The sequence below is a fragment of the Chrysochloris asiatica genome, unplaced genomic scaffold, assembly GCF_000296735.1.
Source record: "Chrysochloris asiatica unplaced genomic scaffold, ChrAsi1.0 scaffold00047, whole genome shotgun sequence".
Lineage (NCBI taxonomy): Eukaryota > Metazoa > Chordata > Mammalia > Afrosoricida > Chrysochloridae > Chrysochloris > Chrysochloris asiatica.
In genome coordinates, this window is record NW_006408565.1 from 12,431,952 (window position 1) to 12,451,657 (window position 19,706).

At 39.5% G+C, this 19,706-nt stretch overlaps 1 protein-coding gene across 2 annotated transcripts in view; it reads right to left on the reverse strand.

Annotated features, from left to right (window-relative positions):
• Positions 1–19,706, reverse strand: part of TMEM57 (transmembrane protein 57) — a 92,756-nt gene that overhangs the window by 47,416 nt on the left and 25,634 nt on the right. The window contains exons 2-6 of one of the 2 annotated variants that reach the window (XM_006862278.1): positions 13,112–13,253; positions 11,560–11,686; positions 6,684–6,807; positions 4,812–4,990; positions 3,155–3,656 (exon numbers count right to left, since the gene is read on the reverse strand). In XM_006862278.1, the coding sequence (XP_006862340.1) occupies positions 3,155–3,656; positions 4,812–4,990; positions 6,684–6,807; positions 11,560–11,686; positions 13,112–13,253 (1,074 nt within the window). The remainder of the gene's footprint in view (positions 1–3,154; positions 3,657–4,811; positions 4,991–6,683; positions 6,808–11,559; positions 11,687–13,111; positions 13,254–19,706) is intronic. The other variant, XM_006862279.1, reaches the window with a different exon arrangement.

Below are 19,706 nucleotides of genomic sequence, written 5' to 3' on the forward strand. Positions count from 1 at the left end.
ACTATTATTCAAATTTATGCACCAACCAGTAAAGCCAGTGAGCATGAAATAGAAGAATTCTATCAACTTCTTCAATCTTGAAACTGATCAAACATGCAATCAAGATATCTTGGTCATTACCGGTGATTGGAATGCAAAGGTTGGGAGCAAAGTGGAAGAATCAGTAGTTGGAAAATATGGCCTTGGTGATAGAAATGATGCTGGAGATCGCATGATAGAATTCTGAAAAACCAGTGATTTGTTCATTTCAAATTACCTTCTTTAGACAGCGTAAGAGACGATTATAAACATGGACCTCACCAGATGGAATACATAGACATCAAATTGATTACATCTGTGGAAACAGACGATGGAAAAGCTCCCTATCATCAGTGAAAACCAGGCCAGGGGCAGACTGTGGAACAGACCATCAATTACTCATATGCAAATTCAAACTGAAGCTGAAGAAAATGACAAGAGCCAAAATATGTCACTGAATATATCCCACCTTAATTTAGAGATCCTCTGAAGAACAGATTTGATACATTAAACATTAAAGACCGAAGAACAGAAGAGTTCTGGGATGACATCAAGAACATCATACATGAAGAAAGCAAAAAGGCATTGAGAAGACAAGAAAGAAGTCAAAGGTCAAAATGGATGTCAAAAGAGACACTGAAACTTGCTCTCCAGCATAATAATGCTAAAGCAAATGGAACTGAGGAGGTCCAAGAGCTGAACAGAAATGTCAAAGATCAGCTTGAGAAGCTAAAGCCAAATATTATAACAAAATGTGCAAAGATCTGGAATCAGAAAATCAAAAATGAAGAACACGCTCAGCATTTCTCAAAAGCTGGGGGAACTGAAGAAAAAATTCAAGCCTCAACTTTCATTATTGAAAGACTCTCTGGGCAAATTATTGAATGATGCAGAATGCATCAAGAGAAGATGGAAAGAATACACAGAGTCATTGTACCAAAAGGAAATGGTTAATGTTCAACCATTTCAAGAGGTAGCATATAATCAAGAGCAAATGATACTGAAGGAGGAAGTACAAGGTGCATTGAAGGAATTGGCAAAGAACAAGGCACCAGGAACTGATGGAATCAAAATTGAAATCTTTCAAGAGAGTCAAGCGGCACAGGAAGCACTCACTCATCTCTGCCAAGAAATTTGGAAGACATCTAGCTGGCCAACTGATTGGAAGAGATCCATATTTGTGCCCATTCCAAAGAGAGGTGACGCAAAGGAATGTGGAAATCATCGGACAATCTCTCTGATATCCCATGCAAGTAAAGTTTTACTAAAGGTAATACAGAAAACGGCTACAATCATACATTGACATAGAACTTCCAGAGGTTCAAACTGGATTCAGAAGAGGCCGTGGAATGAGGGATATCATTGCTGATGTCCAAAGGATCTTGGCTGAATGCAGAGAGTATCAGAAAGATGTTTACCTGTGCTTTATTGACTACGCAAAGGCTTTTGATTGTGTGGATCATGACAATCTATGGACAACATTGCCAAGTATGAGATTCCGGAACACTTATTTGCGCTCATGAGGAATCTGTACCAAGAAAGCAATTGTTGGAACAGAACATGGGAACACTGAATGGTTTAAAATTTAGAAAGGTGTGTGACAAGGTTGTATTCTTTCACCATACTTATTCAACCTGTATGCTGAGCAAATAATCCAAAAGAAACTGGGTTATATGAAGAAAAACGTGGCATCAGGATTGGAGGAAGACTCATTAACAACCTGCGATATGAAGATGATACAACCTTGCTTGCTGAAAGTGAAGAGGACTTAAAACATTTACTGATGAAGATCAAAGAGCACAGCCTTCGGTATGCGTTGCACTTTAATGTAAAGCAAGCAAAAATCCTCACCACTGGACCAATAAACAACATTCTTATCAACGGAGAAAAGATTGTGGTTGTCAAGGACTTCATTCTTCTTGGATCAACTATCAACACTCACAGAAGCAGCAGTCAAGAGATCAAACGACATATTGCATTAGGCAAAGCTGCTGCACAAGACCTTTTTAAAGTGTTGAAGAGCAAAGATGTCAGCTTGAGGACTAACGTGCACCTGACCCAAGCCATGGTATTTTCAATAACCTCATATGCATGCAAAAGCTAGACAGTAAATAAGGAAGATCGTAGAAGAATTGATGCTTTTGAGTTATAGTGATGGAGGAGAATATTGAAAGTGCCATGGGCTGCCAAAAGAACCAACAGATCTGTTTTGGAAGAAGTGCAGCCAGAGTGCTCCTTGGAGACCAGGATGGCCCAACTTCTTCTCTTATACTTAATACATACTGTCAGGAGGGAGCAGTCACTGGAGACGGCTATCATGTTTGGTAAGGTGGAGGATCAGAGAAAAAGAGGAAGACCCCCAATGAGACGGACTGGTCAAGTGGCAGCATCGATGGGCTCAAGTGTGGCAACAGTAGTAAGGTTGGCCCAGGATCGGGCAGTGTTTTGTTCTGATGTGCATAAGGTCACTATGGGTTGGTACTGACTCGATGGTACCACAGCAAGGAAATAGGTAACAGTGCCCACTCAAAGATGGTGACCAATGGCATTTGTGTGAGTTGTATCCACTGACGTCTTGAGTGGGACATTGCTGGTTGTTTCCTAGAGTAAAAATACAAACCCACTGCCATCAAGTCGATTCCAACCAATCTAGGGTTTCTGAGGCTGTCTATCTTTATAAGAGCAGACAGTTTCAATGTTTCTCCTGCAGAACGGCTGGTAGGTTTAAACTGCCAGCCTGTGGTTTGCAACCCAATGCCTAACCCACAGCAACTTGTTTCCTACTAGGATCAAAATCTGAAGCACATTGCTGTCCTTGTTTTGTCTGCCATGACAGAATCACTTTGAATCAGTTTGAAGCCTAGAAATAAGCTACATTCGTATTTGTCAGAAGTGGTAAGTAATCACAGTCACCACTTACTCAGTGCACTGGGAAATCGGAGGGGAAACTCCCTGGAGTCAATACTGCAGGGTAACACCATGGGCAGTCAACACCAGGATGTCAAATACCTCAGGGCTAAGAGTCATAGTATCTGATCACAAACAATTCCTATAGGCCTATCAGTGGTGTTTGTTTTTCAAGACATCTGTCAAGTTTATTGGAAAGTGTTGGCAAGGACACAGCATGCGCACTTACCTTACCAGTGCGTCTGGTTTGCTTAGCTGGTTATTAGGAATACAGTTCTCCATTAAGTCCTTGTGTGTACTAGGGCTCTTGCTGCTGCACTTCTGTTTCTTCTCATTTTTACTAGATGAGGAAGGAATGCTCCCATTTGTGGCGCTGTGACTTCGAGGTGAGGAGTTCACAACTCCACTGGCATTTTTGTAATTTTTTGAGGAAGCAGTGCATGAGTCCTCTTTCAAGAGATTTTCCGTACTTCCTACAAGATCATTATTTAATCTTTTACTATTGATATGGTTTTCCATATACTCAATCTCTTGTATTTTAGAGTCTACAGGTTGTAGAATATTGTTGTTATTTATTCCAAGGTTGTGTTTTTTGGCTTCCTTGTCCTTTTCTCTTCCCTTTTCTCTGTATTCTATCTCTGGCAACGTTGTGGAGAGTTTTTTATTGCCTGGGATACCTCCATTGTGGTGTATAAGGATCGAGGAATCCATATCAGGTAATCCTTTGGCTGCTACAAAAACAAAAACAAATAAAAAAACCCACAACAGAATATTTAGTTTAAAAAAAAACCTGCAAGTTGATTCAGTATCTATGCTCAGAAAGTCACGACAGTTCGCAAACTCATTAGAAGCAATAACCACAGAATATTATGTTCATTCCAAAAGGCAAAGTCAAGTAAATCTGAGAAGCTGCACATTTGGAAAATCACCATCATTTATAAATGTCAGTCATCAAGTTTTGGCCTTCAAAACAGGATCAGGATTGTTAATTAAGTAACACTGTATCAGTCAAATCAAACTTGTCTACCACTGGGGCCAGAAGACAAGCATCTTCTAAGGGGCCTTAACTAAAAGAGCTGGAATTAAACAACAGGAACAAATTTACTGAAAAGAAATAAGCTAACTGAAGCAAAAGAAGCAATGTGCTAAGATACAGGACATGCATCCTTCTCCTTGGTGCTAATGTTGAAGTAATAAGCAGTCTGTATCTTTTGCCAGGCCACTTGTGATGAATTTTGTACATCAGGCCTACATATTTTTAAATTTGTTAGTCTACTTGAAAAAATATTTTTTGTACCACACCAGAAAATGAGATTTTGGATCAACTAAAAACCTGATCCCAAACTTCTAACATCAAAACCCACGAAAACTGGTAGCACTGTCAATCCACCTATTTCTACTAATGAAATGCTTATGACAGAAGTCCTGTTAGAAAGGATTCCATTTAACCCAGACTGCATCATAAGAACCATTTAAAATAGGACTTACCCACCTTTATTCTATTCAGAAAACATTTGACTGACAAGACTTAATTCTACATATGTCTACATGTCGCTCTTGCTTATACTTTGGTTTCTGGCTTGCTTCAATTACAAAATCACATTGTTATGTATGATCATATCCTGAGGATAAATATTTTTAAATATTCATAACAAATAAAATATACGTATTTTTTAAAATTTTAAGCACATGGTCTTATGTGACTATTAGAGAACATCACTCACACTTCAAGAAATATGACCAAATAAAGCAATGGCCCTGAGAAGGAACTTCAGAAAACAGGAGAATTTTCTATAAGTCCCAGAAACTTTTCCAAAAAGAAATTCTACTGACAGACAAAGTACTGACTAGTCTACCAAGCCAACTGCTTTAGAGGAAAGACATACCTTCCTCAGCCTCTTTGTCTTGCTTTTGCAGCATCTGTTGTTCTGGAGGGAGGGCTTGCTGAAGAAGTTGCATGTAAAATTCATTCTCTTTCTGTACTTCTTTCTGCTTCCGTAACCGCATTTTGTAGCTTACATAACTTTTGAAGCCAAAGCCCAAAGTCACCACAGGGTACCCGATACTAGAAAGAAGACAATCCAGCTAGCCATTTTAAGGTACAAGCCAGCAACACAAGCATCAAGCACATAAGGACCTATCACTACAAATCATAAATAAATTCCACTCGATTATGGTAGTTGACAATAACATTCAGTTAACACACAATAAATATAATGTCAGCTGTGGAAATAAGTGGTAATTGTGGCACACAGAACAACTCCCCTTTTCCCCCCAAAATAGCGAGACCCTAAGAAAGCAGCAGCTTCCTATCAGACTGTGGTATTCTTCAAACTAACTCACCAGAGTAACTGTCAGGTACAGTGGCTGACATCTTACAGAAACCTTTCTTAAAAAGACGGAATTAGCCTGTTTATTAGAAAGTAGACATCATCTATAATATGCTTTCAATAACTAACAGGGTAGGATTTTTATGGTTAGCTACAAATAAACATGAAACACTGGTGTGGCACTGCAGGATAAGCAACGGACTGCTAACCACAAGGTCAGTGGCTCAAACCCACCAGCTACTCCTCGGAAACTCTATACAGGGTGGCCATGAGTCGGAAATGACTCAACAGCACTTAAGAACAACAAATACACATAACTTTATTTAAAAAATCAAAAGGCTGCCACTTGGTTTTTAATCCTAGAAGGCAGGGTCAAAATCAGATTACTACATTAAATTAATCTTCTTGCTGCCTGAGGGGTGCTGGCACCAGCTATTCTTGGAAAATAAGTTCACGCAAACTCTGCCATACATAAATTCAAGAAGCTTTTAAATAAGGATGTGATCATTATTAGTGCCAATGTTTAGTTTGTATCATCAAATAAAACCAGCTATACTTAATACTCTAATCTCTGGGAAAAGACATTGAACTACTTTCACTCAACTCATCAGCCTATCTAATATTTTCTAAGTCTCTAAAAGCACTGTCAAAATCCATATTAAGCTTCATTAACATTAAAATTTATCAATTGTAATTAGTCTAAATGCCTCACTACAAATTTAAAGTGACAAGCTGTATTGACCAGTTTCATTTAAATCACTTGCTTGTGAAAAGGCTTTAAAACTATTAGAAAGAGCATAGCTGATTCTTGTTTGTTTGGGGTTCTACCACAAATGTTAGCAAAAAGTGGTGTAGTTCAAAGAAAAACATATAGTAAGTGGTGATTTCCAGAATAATATAAACAAGAATCACACTTACTTTAAAAAACTGTTTGTGGTTAAGGTTAAATAACATTTCATATATTTCACAAAGTAAAATAATATTTCATTTTAAATTATTAATAATATTCTCTTGCCTTTTAAAATAGGCTAAGAAAATTCTAAGTTCATTAGAGTTTCATGGCATAGCCATATATTTCATCAGTACTTTTTTGAACCAGTATCTGATTGTAATTAGCATTAATCAGGCCCTTAGTATGTGTTTGGCAATCAGGTAAACATTTCTCATGTATCACCGCTTTCTCATAGCCAAATGAATTACGTCCTCAACACCCAAGGAAGAAGCTTCTACAAGTGACCTTTCCAAGGTCCCACAGCTAGCAAGAGACAGAGCTGGGATTCAAATGCTCATTTGTCTGAAGAGAGGACTCATGCTCTTCTTGATGCTGCTTTCTGAACTCAAAATCTTTGAGAAAAAAATTGTTCAACTGGCCATTTTACATTTAAACAACAAAATGAATAACAGAGTAGGAATACACATAACACTCACCAGTGAGCAGCAAATGGACGACAAAGGTCTACGTGAAAATTTTTGAGATCTTTAAATCTAATTGCTGCTTCAATATACACAAAGAGTATCCAGAGGGACACTGTAGGCAAACACACTCCTCTTTCTGTGGGAAAGCAGCAGAGAGACAAGCATCAATGATAATGAACGAACGCAGCACATGGATTATTGGGGAGACTGAGTCAACTGCAGGAACTTCCATCAAGACTTTCAACCAAACAAATTAATAAAAAGCAATTTGATAGACACGTGCTTATATAATAAAAGATACCAAGATGCCACAGAATCATAGACGGTTAAAAGACAAACATATATAAAACAAGGATTCATTCATAGCCCTAACATTCAAAGAGCTCCTGTTGTTGTTGTTATGTACCGTGGAGTCAGTTCCGACTCATAGCAACCATGTACAGGGTTTCCAAGGCTGTAAATCTTTACAGGAGCAGAAAGCCTCATCTTTCTCCCGTGGAACAGCTGGTAGTTTCAAACTGCTGACCCTTAAGTTTTGCAGCCCGATTCGTAACCACTGTGCTACCAGAGCTCCTTACAAAGAGCTCCTACAAATCAATAAAAAGGCAGTCACACAGAAAAATATGGAAGTCATTAAAGAAGAAATACAGATAGCTAAAAATCATATGAAAAATGCTAAACTTTAGTGTTAATTGGGAAAATACAAATTAAAACAATAAATTCCCATTTTTATAAAAACCTATCAGGGCAAGCTTCTTAAAGTTTGTGTGGGAAAGCCCAGGAGTCCTGCCTGGTACTGTAGGATCAGCATTGGATTGCTAACCGCAAGGTCAGCAGTTCAAACGTGCCAGTTACTCCTCATAAACCCTATGCAGGATCACTACAAGTCAGAACCAACTCAATGGCACTCAGCAATTATTTACAACACTAAACATTTAAAATGAAATGTTCACCAACAGGAGCTAGTTAATTATGATAAACCTACATAATGAAATATGATACAGCTTTTCAAAAGAATGAAGATTTGTACTGGCATGGAATGTTACACAAAAATCAATTTTTAAGTAAGAATGAGTTGCAGCACAAAGAAACTTTTTTTCTTACACACAAGCTCATATTCCTTCTGTAATTAAAAACAATTTTCGAGGTAGGAAAAAGCAACTTGCAACAAAATAAGTAGGATGCAAATAATGGAATGATGTTCATTGGTCTTTTAGACTCGTTATCTGTTGGATATGATTAATGTACTTATTATCAGTAAATTACACACCTGAAAAATTCAGAATTGGCAGCTGTGCTTACATATGTTTACAACAATAAAAAAATCTGCAGGGTAGGTCCACCTATGTCACAACAAGACTAATAATGGAGTATTTTATGAATGTGAATCTCGTAAGTATGAGGTCCAGTAAATCTGAATGCTCTTCTGAAACAATGTAAGATAAGAAAGTTACCAAAGAGAAAAGAGGGAGGAAAAATCAATGACCTAAAAACACTAAATGGTTTTTTGCTAAGGAACTTCAGGACAAAACCACAGAAAAATTGTAGAATCTTGTAACTAGAAAGGAGATCATTTAATCTAACTTCCTTACTTTACTGAGGAGAAAAATGAGAAAGTCCTAGAGTTTAATAAGCAAATCAAGTCCAAGTTCACAGAGACTGTTCTACATCTACTTGAAATTTGAACCCAAGTCCCATAGACCTAGATTCTGAGGTAAGATGACACTAGAAAGCAGTTAGTGGCCTCAACCATGCTTACCAAAACCACCACCCCCCCACAGTATAGAAAGAAAAACAACTCATAAGATAATGCATTTTCAAAACGCATTTCCAAAAATTTGCATTCTCTATCCCTATATTCTATTAGGCAAATCTGCTGCACAAGACCTTTTTAAAGTGTTGAAGAGCAAAGATGTTAGCTTGAGGACTAAGGTGTGCCTGACCTAAGTCATTGTATTTCAATAACTTCATATGCATGCAAAAGCTGGACAGTGAACACGGAAGATCATAGAAGAATTGATGCTTTTGAGTTATGGTGTTGGAGGAGAATATTAAAAGTGCCATGGGTTGCCAAAAGCACCAACAGATCTGTGTTGGAAGAAGTGCAGCCAGAGTGCTCCTTGGAGGTCAAGCGGGGACCAGTCACTGGAGAGGGATATCATGTTTGGTAAGGGGGAGGGCCAGAGAAACAGAGGAAGACCCCCAGCGAGATGGACTGGCAAAGTGGCAGCATCAGTGGGCTCAAGCGTGGCAACAATTGTGAGGTTAGCCTAGGACTGGGCAGTGTTTCGTTCTGTTGTACACAGGGTCGCTATGAGTCAGTACCGACTCGATGGCACCTAATAACAACATCCCTGTACTGGAGTCCTGGTGTGGTGCTGTGGAATAAAGCACTGGACTACAAGGTCAGTTTAAACTACAAGGTCTGCGGTCTCACCAGTTGCTCCTTGGAAACCCTATATATGGTCGCTACGAGTCGGAACCGACTCAATGGCATTTAACAACAACATTCCTGTATTAAGTTCTAAAGTTACTTTAACTATCATAAGCACATTACAAGAACAAATTAAGAAACATTACCTATAATTCTATAGCTAATTAGAAATTTTAAAACACACTGAAAACATTTCTAAACCAGTAAAAAATCATGTTGTACACATAGTTTTGTACACTGGCTATTTCCCCTCCTCACAGCAAGAGAAAAAAGTTTACAACAATTTCATCATTCTTATATGGTAATGGTGGTTATGTGCCATGGAGTCAATTCCGACTCATAGCGACCCTGTATAGAGTTTCCAAGGCTGTAAATCTTTATGGGAACAGAAAGCCTCATCTTTCTCCCGCAGGACAGCTGATAGTTTCGAACTGCTGACCTTAAGGTTCACAGCCCGATTTTACCAACCATTCCTTATATTCTTAGGAAAGCACTGTAAATTTTAACAACTGGAAGAAAAATTAAATAAGTTGCACTCATGTATTTGTCTAGTTCAGTAACAACACAATTTTTTTGTTTGCTTGCTTTTTTAAGCACTAGTCATCCCAAATGAAAACCTATTTCACAACTTAGCTATTTTAATATGCATTTCTGAGGCTGGGGCTAAAGAAAGGCCAGTGCCATTTCGGACATTAGGATCATTGCTGAGCTCAGGGACCACTCACTGAACTAGTTTTCAACAGGTTCCATTACTAGCTACAGGACGAAGTTCTTCTCAACTACTAAGACATTATTAAAGTCATTTAGAGAATGACCATAGAGCACCAAAGTCACAAAAGACTGGAGCTGGATGGCTCCCTAGACATGATCTAGACGACGCATCATTCACAACAGGGAAGAAACGGAGACACAGAGGGGGTGACATGAAGGACCTCACTCCAACAACGTACACTAAATGGCAAACTGACTCGAGGCATGAGGCAAGGAAAAACACACATTTAAAAACTGCTTTAATCAAAATACAGCATACCAAAGACCCTTCATACTAGCTTATAAATCAAATCAGATTCAAGAGAATGCTAACTATGGAGAACACCATGCTCAAAATGGATACTTTAGAAAGACCTCCATGGGCCAATGGCACCTTCTTAGCAGCTCAGAGTGGAGAATGATGAATGCTACTCCAGGGAACTTTTATTATTTGGTGCTCTCTCAAGTGGTCAAAATCCTGCAGGTTGCAGCTGGGTCTAAGAATCAAGTTTCATGCAGCTTTGCAGACAAATATGACACCCACCCTTGTCCCGCCACCCTCACCCCCACATAAAGCAATCCTCACATCCCAACGCTTAACACATTCAGGCTTTCTTGGGGCTGAAGTTGTTAAAACATCTCATCTGATCTTAGTTTGAAAGAACAGAAGTTGACTGTGAAGTTCTGCTCTAGTTCAGAACATACCCACAACAGTCATTTGGTTAAGAGAACCACTAAGGAACTAGGAGACCAGGATGGTAAAAATACTTAAAATACCATACAAGGAAAAGCTGATGAAACCAGAGATGTTTTGCAAGCTTATGATAACATGGAAGAGAGTTACACTCACTCAGTGTGGCTCTGATGCAGGGGCCTACTGTTTGGGCTTGAGGTTATGGTCTATAGCCACCTAAAATTTTAAGGAAGACTTTTATGCATTCCTATATATTTTCCTGGAGAAAGTCTCTGGATCTTCTCTAAGAGACCACCAAGTCCAAAACCAGTTAAGACGTATTGGATCAAAAGCATAAGGAGGAAGATTTGGGCTGAGTATGACAAAGTACTATTACAGCTGCCCAAAAATGGAATAGGGTGCCAGGAGCAGTAGTAAGATCCTTGTCCCTGTAGGTTTTCAATCAGAGCTGAAACCACCATATGTCAGGGAAGCAGTGGGGATTCCTGTGCCAAATAAGAGTTCAACTAAATGACCTCTGACATTCCTTTCAATTCTGAAATCCATGAACATTTTTCCTACTTGGCACATGGTTATTTTCAAGTCTACCTAAACAAAAATTATTTATTTTTTTAAATGGCTATCTCTGTACTAGACTCCTGGTGTGGCACTGTAGGATCAGCACTGGACTTCAAATCACAAGGTCGGCAGTTCAAACCCATCAGCTGCTCCTTGGACCATGAGTCGGAACCAACTCTATGGCACTTAACAACAACAATAACTTCTTTGTACTGAGGATCACTAACTGAAATACCTACAATCAAGAAGTTACATCAGAAGGACAAACTTTTGATCAAATAATGAAAAAAGGCAAAATACATTTTTAGAAGGTACATTACAATCTATCAGAAAAAGACAACTTTAAAGTGGCCACTTAAATTCAACTCTAAATAATTTATTCAAAGAAATCACATTTAAAAAAACTTGTGAATCTAAGATTTCTATCCATCTAAGACATTATTAAGACTTACCTGTGTGCCATACATACTGAACCCATACATATGTGCTAGCAGCAAAAAAAAGCCATTGTATGGGGATGAACAGCAGACATATTATATTTGACGTGAATGCTACACAAACAAAAAACACTGAGAAGGCCTAAAAGGAAAAACAAAATAAGACAAAAAACCATCTTAGAACTTATTGCTTTCAACAGAGGTGGTTAAAAAATTGTTGGACATAATCTCTGAAACTACCATGCAATACTAGAAAGCCAGTTAACAGGAAGTTTCAACATTTAAAATCAACCTAAATATACATTTTTGAAAATGGTTATTTAACATCAAAGAGTAATTCTACTTATGGTCCTCAAATCATGATGAGGAACTGAACCAGAATAAAGGTTGGTGGTCCACAGTGAGTTTGACTTCACAGGTGGGTTATCTGAAATAACTAGAACTTTAACACAAAAAAAACATTCCTCTCCCCACAAACCACACCTAAAGAACCCCATTCTTAGGGATAGGTCTGTTGGAGCAGAGACAAACCAAAATATTAGTAAGAACTATGATGATGTTAATATGAGATGCAGCCTTCCTCTGGACCCTACTATATATTGTCAATAGGACATGAGTTCAAAACCATCTTCTTTAAGGCATGAGTGTGTTCTGGGCTTGGGTAGGAGGGCTACAGGTCAAGAACGTGGCTATGGAACACAACAGAACACGCCAACCAAAGGAACAAGCCTAGGCCTGTGCCCTTGTTCTAACCTAGTAGTTTTCAAAACATGACATGGGGATCTCTGGAGGCCTCTTGAGATTGTATCTGGGAGTCACTGAAGTCAAAATTATTTTCATAGTAATATTAAGATGCTACCTGCCTTTTTCACTCTCGTTTTCTCATGATTACAGCAGTTATCTAGAAGCTACATGGTATATTTTAATGCAATTTGAATTCAGTAGTAGGTACAAAAATAATCCTGCTCTCTGCTATGAACAGATCACCAAAAAGGTAACCTCTCCTTTAATTCTTCATTTTGTTTTGGAAAAGTTATTTTTCATTTTTTAAAAAGTCAATTATATAGATATATAATGAGTTAATTATTTTAAGTGAATTAATAAGTATTTTTAAATTTTTCTCAGTTTTAATTTCAAATATAGTAAACATAGATAGATATAAGGCCCTTAAACAAAAGCTCCTTGCAGTTCTCAATAACAGAATGTAAAAATTCAGAGGGTCCTGAGAACAAAGAGTTTAAGGATCACTGTTCTCACTCTAACCCAACATCTCAGAGTAAGACTGGAGTAAGCAACTATTGCTTCCTCTCCTAGTTTATCTCCCTCTCAAAGTCTTCCTCTCTACACCACCTACCCTTCTAAGTGGAATGGAGAGGAGGAGGGAGTGAAACAATGTGATGAGTGAGTTCAGCCTTAGAGGCCAGTTTCAGCCCACAGACCCAATTCAGTCTCCCAAGTTATTGCTAATAAGATCTACTTTAAGCATTTTCACTATCAGTTAGTGAAGATTTTCTTAGGAGAGTAATGAAATCCCTCAATCTTAGAAAACATGTGTCAGTAAACATACCAGTCCCTGGTATCTGAAGGAATCATAGACGCTTCGGATGAAGAGCCAGAAAGGCCACAGATACTCGAATCGGAACTCCAGGACAAAATCTGCCAGGAGGACAAGTGCCCACACTACCAGGAATTTCAGGTATAAAAATGTACTGCAAAACAGAAAGAGAAAGGATTAATTCAAGGCCACCTCAGATTAAAACAAGACAAAAAGGATTTCACATACCAGGAAAATAATGGCTATAAAGGGCGGAAAGAGACACTGCATGGCCCACCTACCTTTTCACAGCTCTGGCATTCATTCTGAGCCCCACAGCTACCAAGATAAGAGGATGACCAAAAATGCTTAATTCCATTTAAGATGGGAAAAGAAAAACAATTTTTATCTCACCACTATTTTAAAATGTGCTAAGTGTCTGGCTTCAAAATACTGCAACACTCTCAAAATTACAGCTTTCAAGCTGTTCTTCATTAGAAGAAAATGTCACAGTTGGAAGGCTTCACATTTGCTGTTTGGCCACCCCTCTACATGTGTTTGCAGAGTGTCTGAAATTCTTGATGCACATCCCTACATGCTTGGAGAATTCTGTCTTTTTCTTCTCTCTCCTCTTGCCTCTCTGTATAGTATTCATCTGCACTAAACAAACAAAACCCAAAAGACTTCTCAAAATATAGAGAAAATGAAAGAGCAGATGCAAATCACTACTAGGGACTGTGAGTGCACACAACTTACATTTAAGAAAAGATCCTAAAGCACCCAGGGTTTTGCTCCAGCTGAGGCTCCATATGATAAGCACTGGACTGCGAACCACAGGGTCGGCAGTTTGAGCCCACCAGTCACTCCAGAGGAAAAAGACAAGACTTTCTGCTCCCAAGACGATTTAAAGCTTCAGAAACCCTATAGAGAGGCACTATGAGTCACAACTGACCGATGGCACTAAACAACAACAACTGGACAGAAACACTTTGAGAAGCTGGTTGGGACACACATCTTACCATTACAGAGTCCTGGTGTGGCATTGCAGATTGATGTACTGGACTGCAGATTGGTTTGAATTGCAAAGTCGGTGGTTCAAGTTCACCAGTCACTCCTCAAGATCTCTAAACAGGGTCGCTATGAGTCAAACCAACTCAACAGTACTTAACAACAGCAGCTAAAAGTCTAGTTTATTAGTTAAAGAATAGGTAAGTCCTAGGTTCTAATAATAAACCCTGAATTCTATGCCCTTGTTGTTCTAAAGTGCCATCAAACTGGTTGTGACTCTTAGCGACCCTGTGTAGGGTTTCAAAGGAACAGCTGATGGGTTTGAACCGCTGATCTTGCAGTTAGCAGGTTAGCAGTCCCATGCTTATCCTACAGTGCCACACCAGCACTCCAAGTCCTTCCAAAAGAGCCCTGGTGGTGCAGTGGATTAACACTGGCTGCTAACTGCAAACCCATCCGATGCTCTGAGGCAGAAAGATAAGGCTGCCTTGAAAACCCTATGGATCAGTTCTAATCTGTCCTACAGGCTCTCTAGGGGTCAGAGGGTTTGTTGTTTGGTTTGTGTTTTGTGTGACAACCCTGTCAAGAGGAACCCTGGTGGTGCTGTGATTAAAGCACTCCAGCTGCTGACTGAAAGACTGGTGGCTTGAACCCACCAGCTGCTCTTTGGGAAAGAGCTGTGACAGTCTGCTTCCGTAAAGCCTTGGGAACCCTATGGCGCAGTCCTGCTCGGTCCTGTTGGGTCATTATGAACAGGAAGAGACTCAGTGGCATGGGGTTTTTTTCCCACCTCAACGGAGTCCTGGTGGTACAACGGTTAAGCTCTTGAATACTAACAGAAAAGTTGACAGTTTGAAATCACTGTGGGAGACCGATGTGGCGATTATAAAAAAAAAACCCTAAGGGGCAGTTTCACAAATGGTCATTATGAGTTGGAACCAACTCAAGGATTGAGGAGTTTCCGTGAGGTATAGAAGGTTACCATACTCAGTTGCTAACCGAAAGGCTGGAAGTAACGTGTCTCAGAGGAAAGGCCTGGCAAACTATGTCTGAAAATCAGTCATGAAAACCCTATGTAGACTGACTGTGAGGGTTGAAAATGTAAAGGTAGATGTTTTTAACAAAAGAAAGGGAGTGGTTGATTTTGCAGTCCAGGAGCAGAGGTCCCTGGGACCATCAAGGGAGAAGAGCGAGTGGGGGACACTACCCCGAGAAGCAGTGACACCAGAGATGGAGGCAGAGACGATGACATAGACAGATGGAGCAGCTGGGGACTCTAGACCCAAGGAGGGAGAGGGAATGTGTACTGACAACTGGGGGGACAGGCTTGTGGGGTATATACCCTTTGGTAGTTTGATGATACATGGAGGGGATTGTAACCATGGCAATGAAACAAAATACGATAGGATGAATATAAAGCTAATGTTCTCCCCTCTAAACTATCACATAATTCACAATAAAAACTTTAAAAAAAAAAAAAAAAACCTATGTATATATATTCCTGAGTGTTCTTGTGTACACTCCCCCACCAAATCAAAACAAAACAAACAAACAAACAAAAAAACCGAGGGAATAGAAGCAAATATTGTTGAATGATGATGCATGGAGGAGATTGTAATTATTGCAATGAAATGATGAGTGTAAAACCCATGTTCTCCCATGTAAATTATCACTCAATTCACAATAAAAACTTTAAAAAACAACAACAACAACAAACCCCTATGGACAGTCTGTAGACATTTGTTGTTTCTTGTTGTTGGTAAGCACTGTCAAGTCAATTCCGACTGACAGTGACCCTATACAGAGTTTCTGAGGAGCAGCTGGTGAGCTTGAACTTTTGTGATCCAGAGCATTAACCCATAGCACTGTAGATAGTAGACACTTGTTATTTTTGGTGATGGGTAAGGTAACAAATGAGGGTGAAGTGTACACAACTTGATGAAAGTAAACAATACCACTAGAAAGTACACAAGAAAGAAAAAAAAAAAACTGGTGGAAATTGCTTTCAAATACACAAGAGTGAGTCAAAAATTCTCTGCACTCTGGTTATATAAAAATGCCTGTCTAAGTTCATGGGTGATGACTACATTGAGCATGCATCTGAAATGATTCTGTGGAATAGATAAGTGACAGTGAATTAATTATGTGGCAAATCATTTGCAAATCAGCCATGGCTCTAACTATGAAATAATCCACAACAGACTTGGGGTTCAAAAAGTTTGTGCGAGATGGGTATCAGAACATCTCACAGAAGAGCAGAAACAGAAGCGTTTGGATATCTGCAAACAAAATTTAGACTGATACTCAAAGGAAGGTAAAAGTTTCTAAAAAAATAAATAAATAATAACAATTGGTGATGAGACATGGTTCATTACAACGAGTCAGAGAGTAAATGGCTGAGTATGGCATGGAAACATCCTCAATCACCAGCCAAGAAAAAGCTCAAAAGTCAACCATTAGTTGGAAAATCGATGCTGGCAGTTTTCTGGGATTCTCAAGGGCCAGTACTGAAACACTATCGGAAAAAGGTTCAACAATCAACAGTGCACGTTACAGTGAGATACTCAATGAAGAGCTGATGCTTAAATTTGGGATTCAATCCAAGGGCACTGTGATCTTACGTGACAATGCATGTCCGCACCCCTCTTGCCCACACTGTTGACACTCTGCAAAAACTTCATTTTGAGGTGTTAAGCTTCCTTCCTATAGTCCTGAACTTGCTCCAACGGACTTTCACCTGTTTGGTTTCCAGAAAGCAGTCCTTTGAGGACAAAATAGTCACCTCTGATGAAGAAGTGAAGACAGCGGGGCATTCATGACTCACAGCTCAGCCTAAAACCTTTTTTAATAAGGGAAAGCTTGTTGACAGACGGACAAAGTATATTCAAAAGCAAGCAGATTATGTTGAAAAACTATGTATTTGTTTTTTCTGAAAGTTGATTAAAATAAATTCTACAGCCAGAGTGCAGATAATTTTTTAATCACCCTCATATAATTTTGATGTCATGCAACCACAACGTATGATTTTGTAACAACTGCAAAAACAACCAAAAAATATATGTGCAGGTATGTATGTACGATGTAGGTATCTGTGTATATGTTTGTATATTGTTACTTGTTGCTAAATCCCAGCTCGTATCCGTCCTGTATAGAGTTCTCAAGGAGCGTATGGAAGACTTGAACCGATGACCTTGTGGTTAGCAGTCCAGTGTTTATCCTACAGCATCACACCAGGACTCCATAGGTATGTATATGTGTGTGTGTGTGTGTGTGTGTGTATACAGGCACCCACCACCATCAAAGCTATTCAGACTCCAGCCACGCTATATAGGATTTCCAATGCTGTAAATCTATATGGGTGCAGAAAGCTTCATCTGTCTCCTGCGGAGCAGCTGGTAGGTTTGAATTGCCAACCTTTCAGTTAGAAGTCCAGTGCTTTTCCTACAGCGATATGTATAAGCACCTATGTGTACATAACTCACAGACATAAGATATAAGCATATAAGGGGGCACAGTTAAAGATACTTTTTGTTGTTATTGTTAGGTGCCATCAAGTCAGTACTGACTCAGAACGAAACACTGCGTGATCCTGGGCCACCCTCATAATTGTCACCATGCTTGAGCCCAATGATGCTGCCTCTTTGCCAATCCATCTAACTGGGGGTCTTCCTCTTTTCTCTGATCCTCCACCTAGCCAAACATGATATCCTTCTCCAGCAACTGGTCCCTCCTGACAATATGTCCGAAGAATGAGAGACGAAGTTTGGCCATCCTAGCCTCCAAGGAGCACTCAGGCTACACTTCTTCCAACACAGATCTGTTGATTCTTTTGGAAGCCCATGGCATTTTCATTACTCTCCTCCAACACCATAGCTCAAATGCATCAATTCTTCTATGGTCTTCCTTATTCACTATCCAGCTTTCACATGCATATGAGATTATTGAAAATACCATGGCTTGGGTCAGGCGCACCTTCAAGCTGACATCTTTGCTCTTCAACCCTTTAAAAAGGTCTTGTGCAGCAGATGTGCCTAAAGCAATATGTTGTTTTGATTTCTTAACTGCTGCTTCCATGAGTGTTGGAAGTTGATCCAAGAACAATGAAATCCTTGACAACTTCAATCTTTTCTTCGTTGATAAGAATGTTGTTTATTGGTCCAGTGGTGAGGATTTTTGTTTCTTGACATTGAGATGCAATCTATACCGATGGCTGTGTGCTCTTTGATCTTCATCAATAAATATTTGAAGTCCTTTTCACTTTCAGCAAACAAGGTTGTATCATCTGCATATCACAGGTTGCTAATGAGTCTTCCTTCAATCCTGATGCCACATTTTTCTTCATAGAACCCAGCTTCTCGGATTAGTGACTCAGCAAAAAGATACTTCGTACACATAACTATACCTCACAAGATTGGATTTTTGGTTTTGAAGGGTCAGGATCACAGCATTGTGGAACATGTCTGTCAATTGACACAATATAATTCATAAAGTTATGTTCTATATCTCAGTTTGATAAAGAGTATCTGGGATCTTAAAAACTGGCAAACAGCCATCTAAGAGACAACTGTTGGTTTCTACTCATGACAGAGCAAAAGAGAAAGAAGAACGCAAACACTCAAAGAAGAAACTAGTCTAGAGGACAAACTGTCTCCACGAACCATAGCTCCACCTACCCTGATCCCAGGAGAACTACAGGGTGCTGGCTACCACCCATGGCCTTTCTAATCAGGGCCACAGCAGATAAACACTGAGAGAATAGGAAAAACATGTAGACTAGGATTTCAAATTCTACCCTCTAGACAGAAAGCCAGATCTACAGAACTGGTTGAGACTACTGCCCTGAAATACTATTCCTACCTTGAACCAAAACTAACTCCTGAGGTCACCTTAGAGTTAAATAACAAACTTGCTTTAAAAAAAGAAAAAAAAAAAAATCAGTATCACTCATAGAAACTGCATTGCTTTTTAAAAATCACCCCAAGAACAAACAAGATGGCAGATCGGGTAGAAGTGCAATAAGGACCTCCGTCAGCAACAACACAGAATACAGGACCAAGCAGGCTCAGGGGATGGTCCCAGAACTCTGAACCACATATAAAGGAATATTTAGAAGGTTGGAAGGCTTACAGCTGGGGGAATTTGTGGCAGAAGCAAGAAAACCATTGCTTTCTAATTCAAGATGCTCAGCTGCTCCAGGAGTCACCATCTTGGGTGAGACCAAGTGGGGGAAGGATCAGAGCAGCCACAGATGCCTGACAGAACCATGGAGATAAAGGTGTGGACATTCTTTTCTTTTGGTATCTGTTCATTGGTCCCTTGCTGTCTGAACACCTCCATTCTGGTTACTCTAGGGGTGCCTGAGCTAGTGGACAACCCAGCCCCACCTTCGGAGGGTTCTATTACACATGCGCACAGATCTCCTCAAAATTTAAAGAGACAGTTTCCACTTAAAACCAAACGGCCACAGCCGGCCCTGAATTGTTTATAACTAGAAAAAAAGGCCTCAACAGGGATTGTGGAGCGGGACAGGCAGACTAAAAGGAAACAGGCCGAATATTAAATCCTAAGTTACGTCAAAACGACCAACAGTGGCATCCTGAAATTTCTCAAGAAGAAGAGT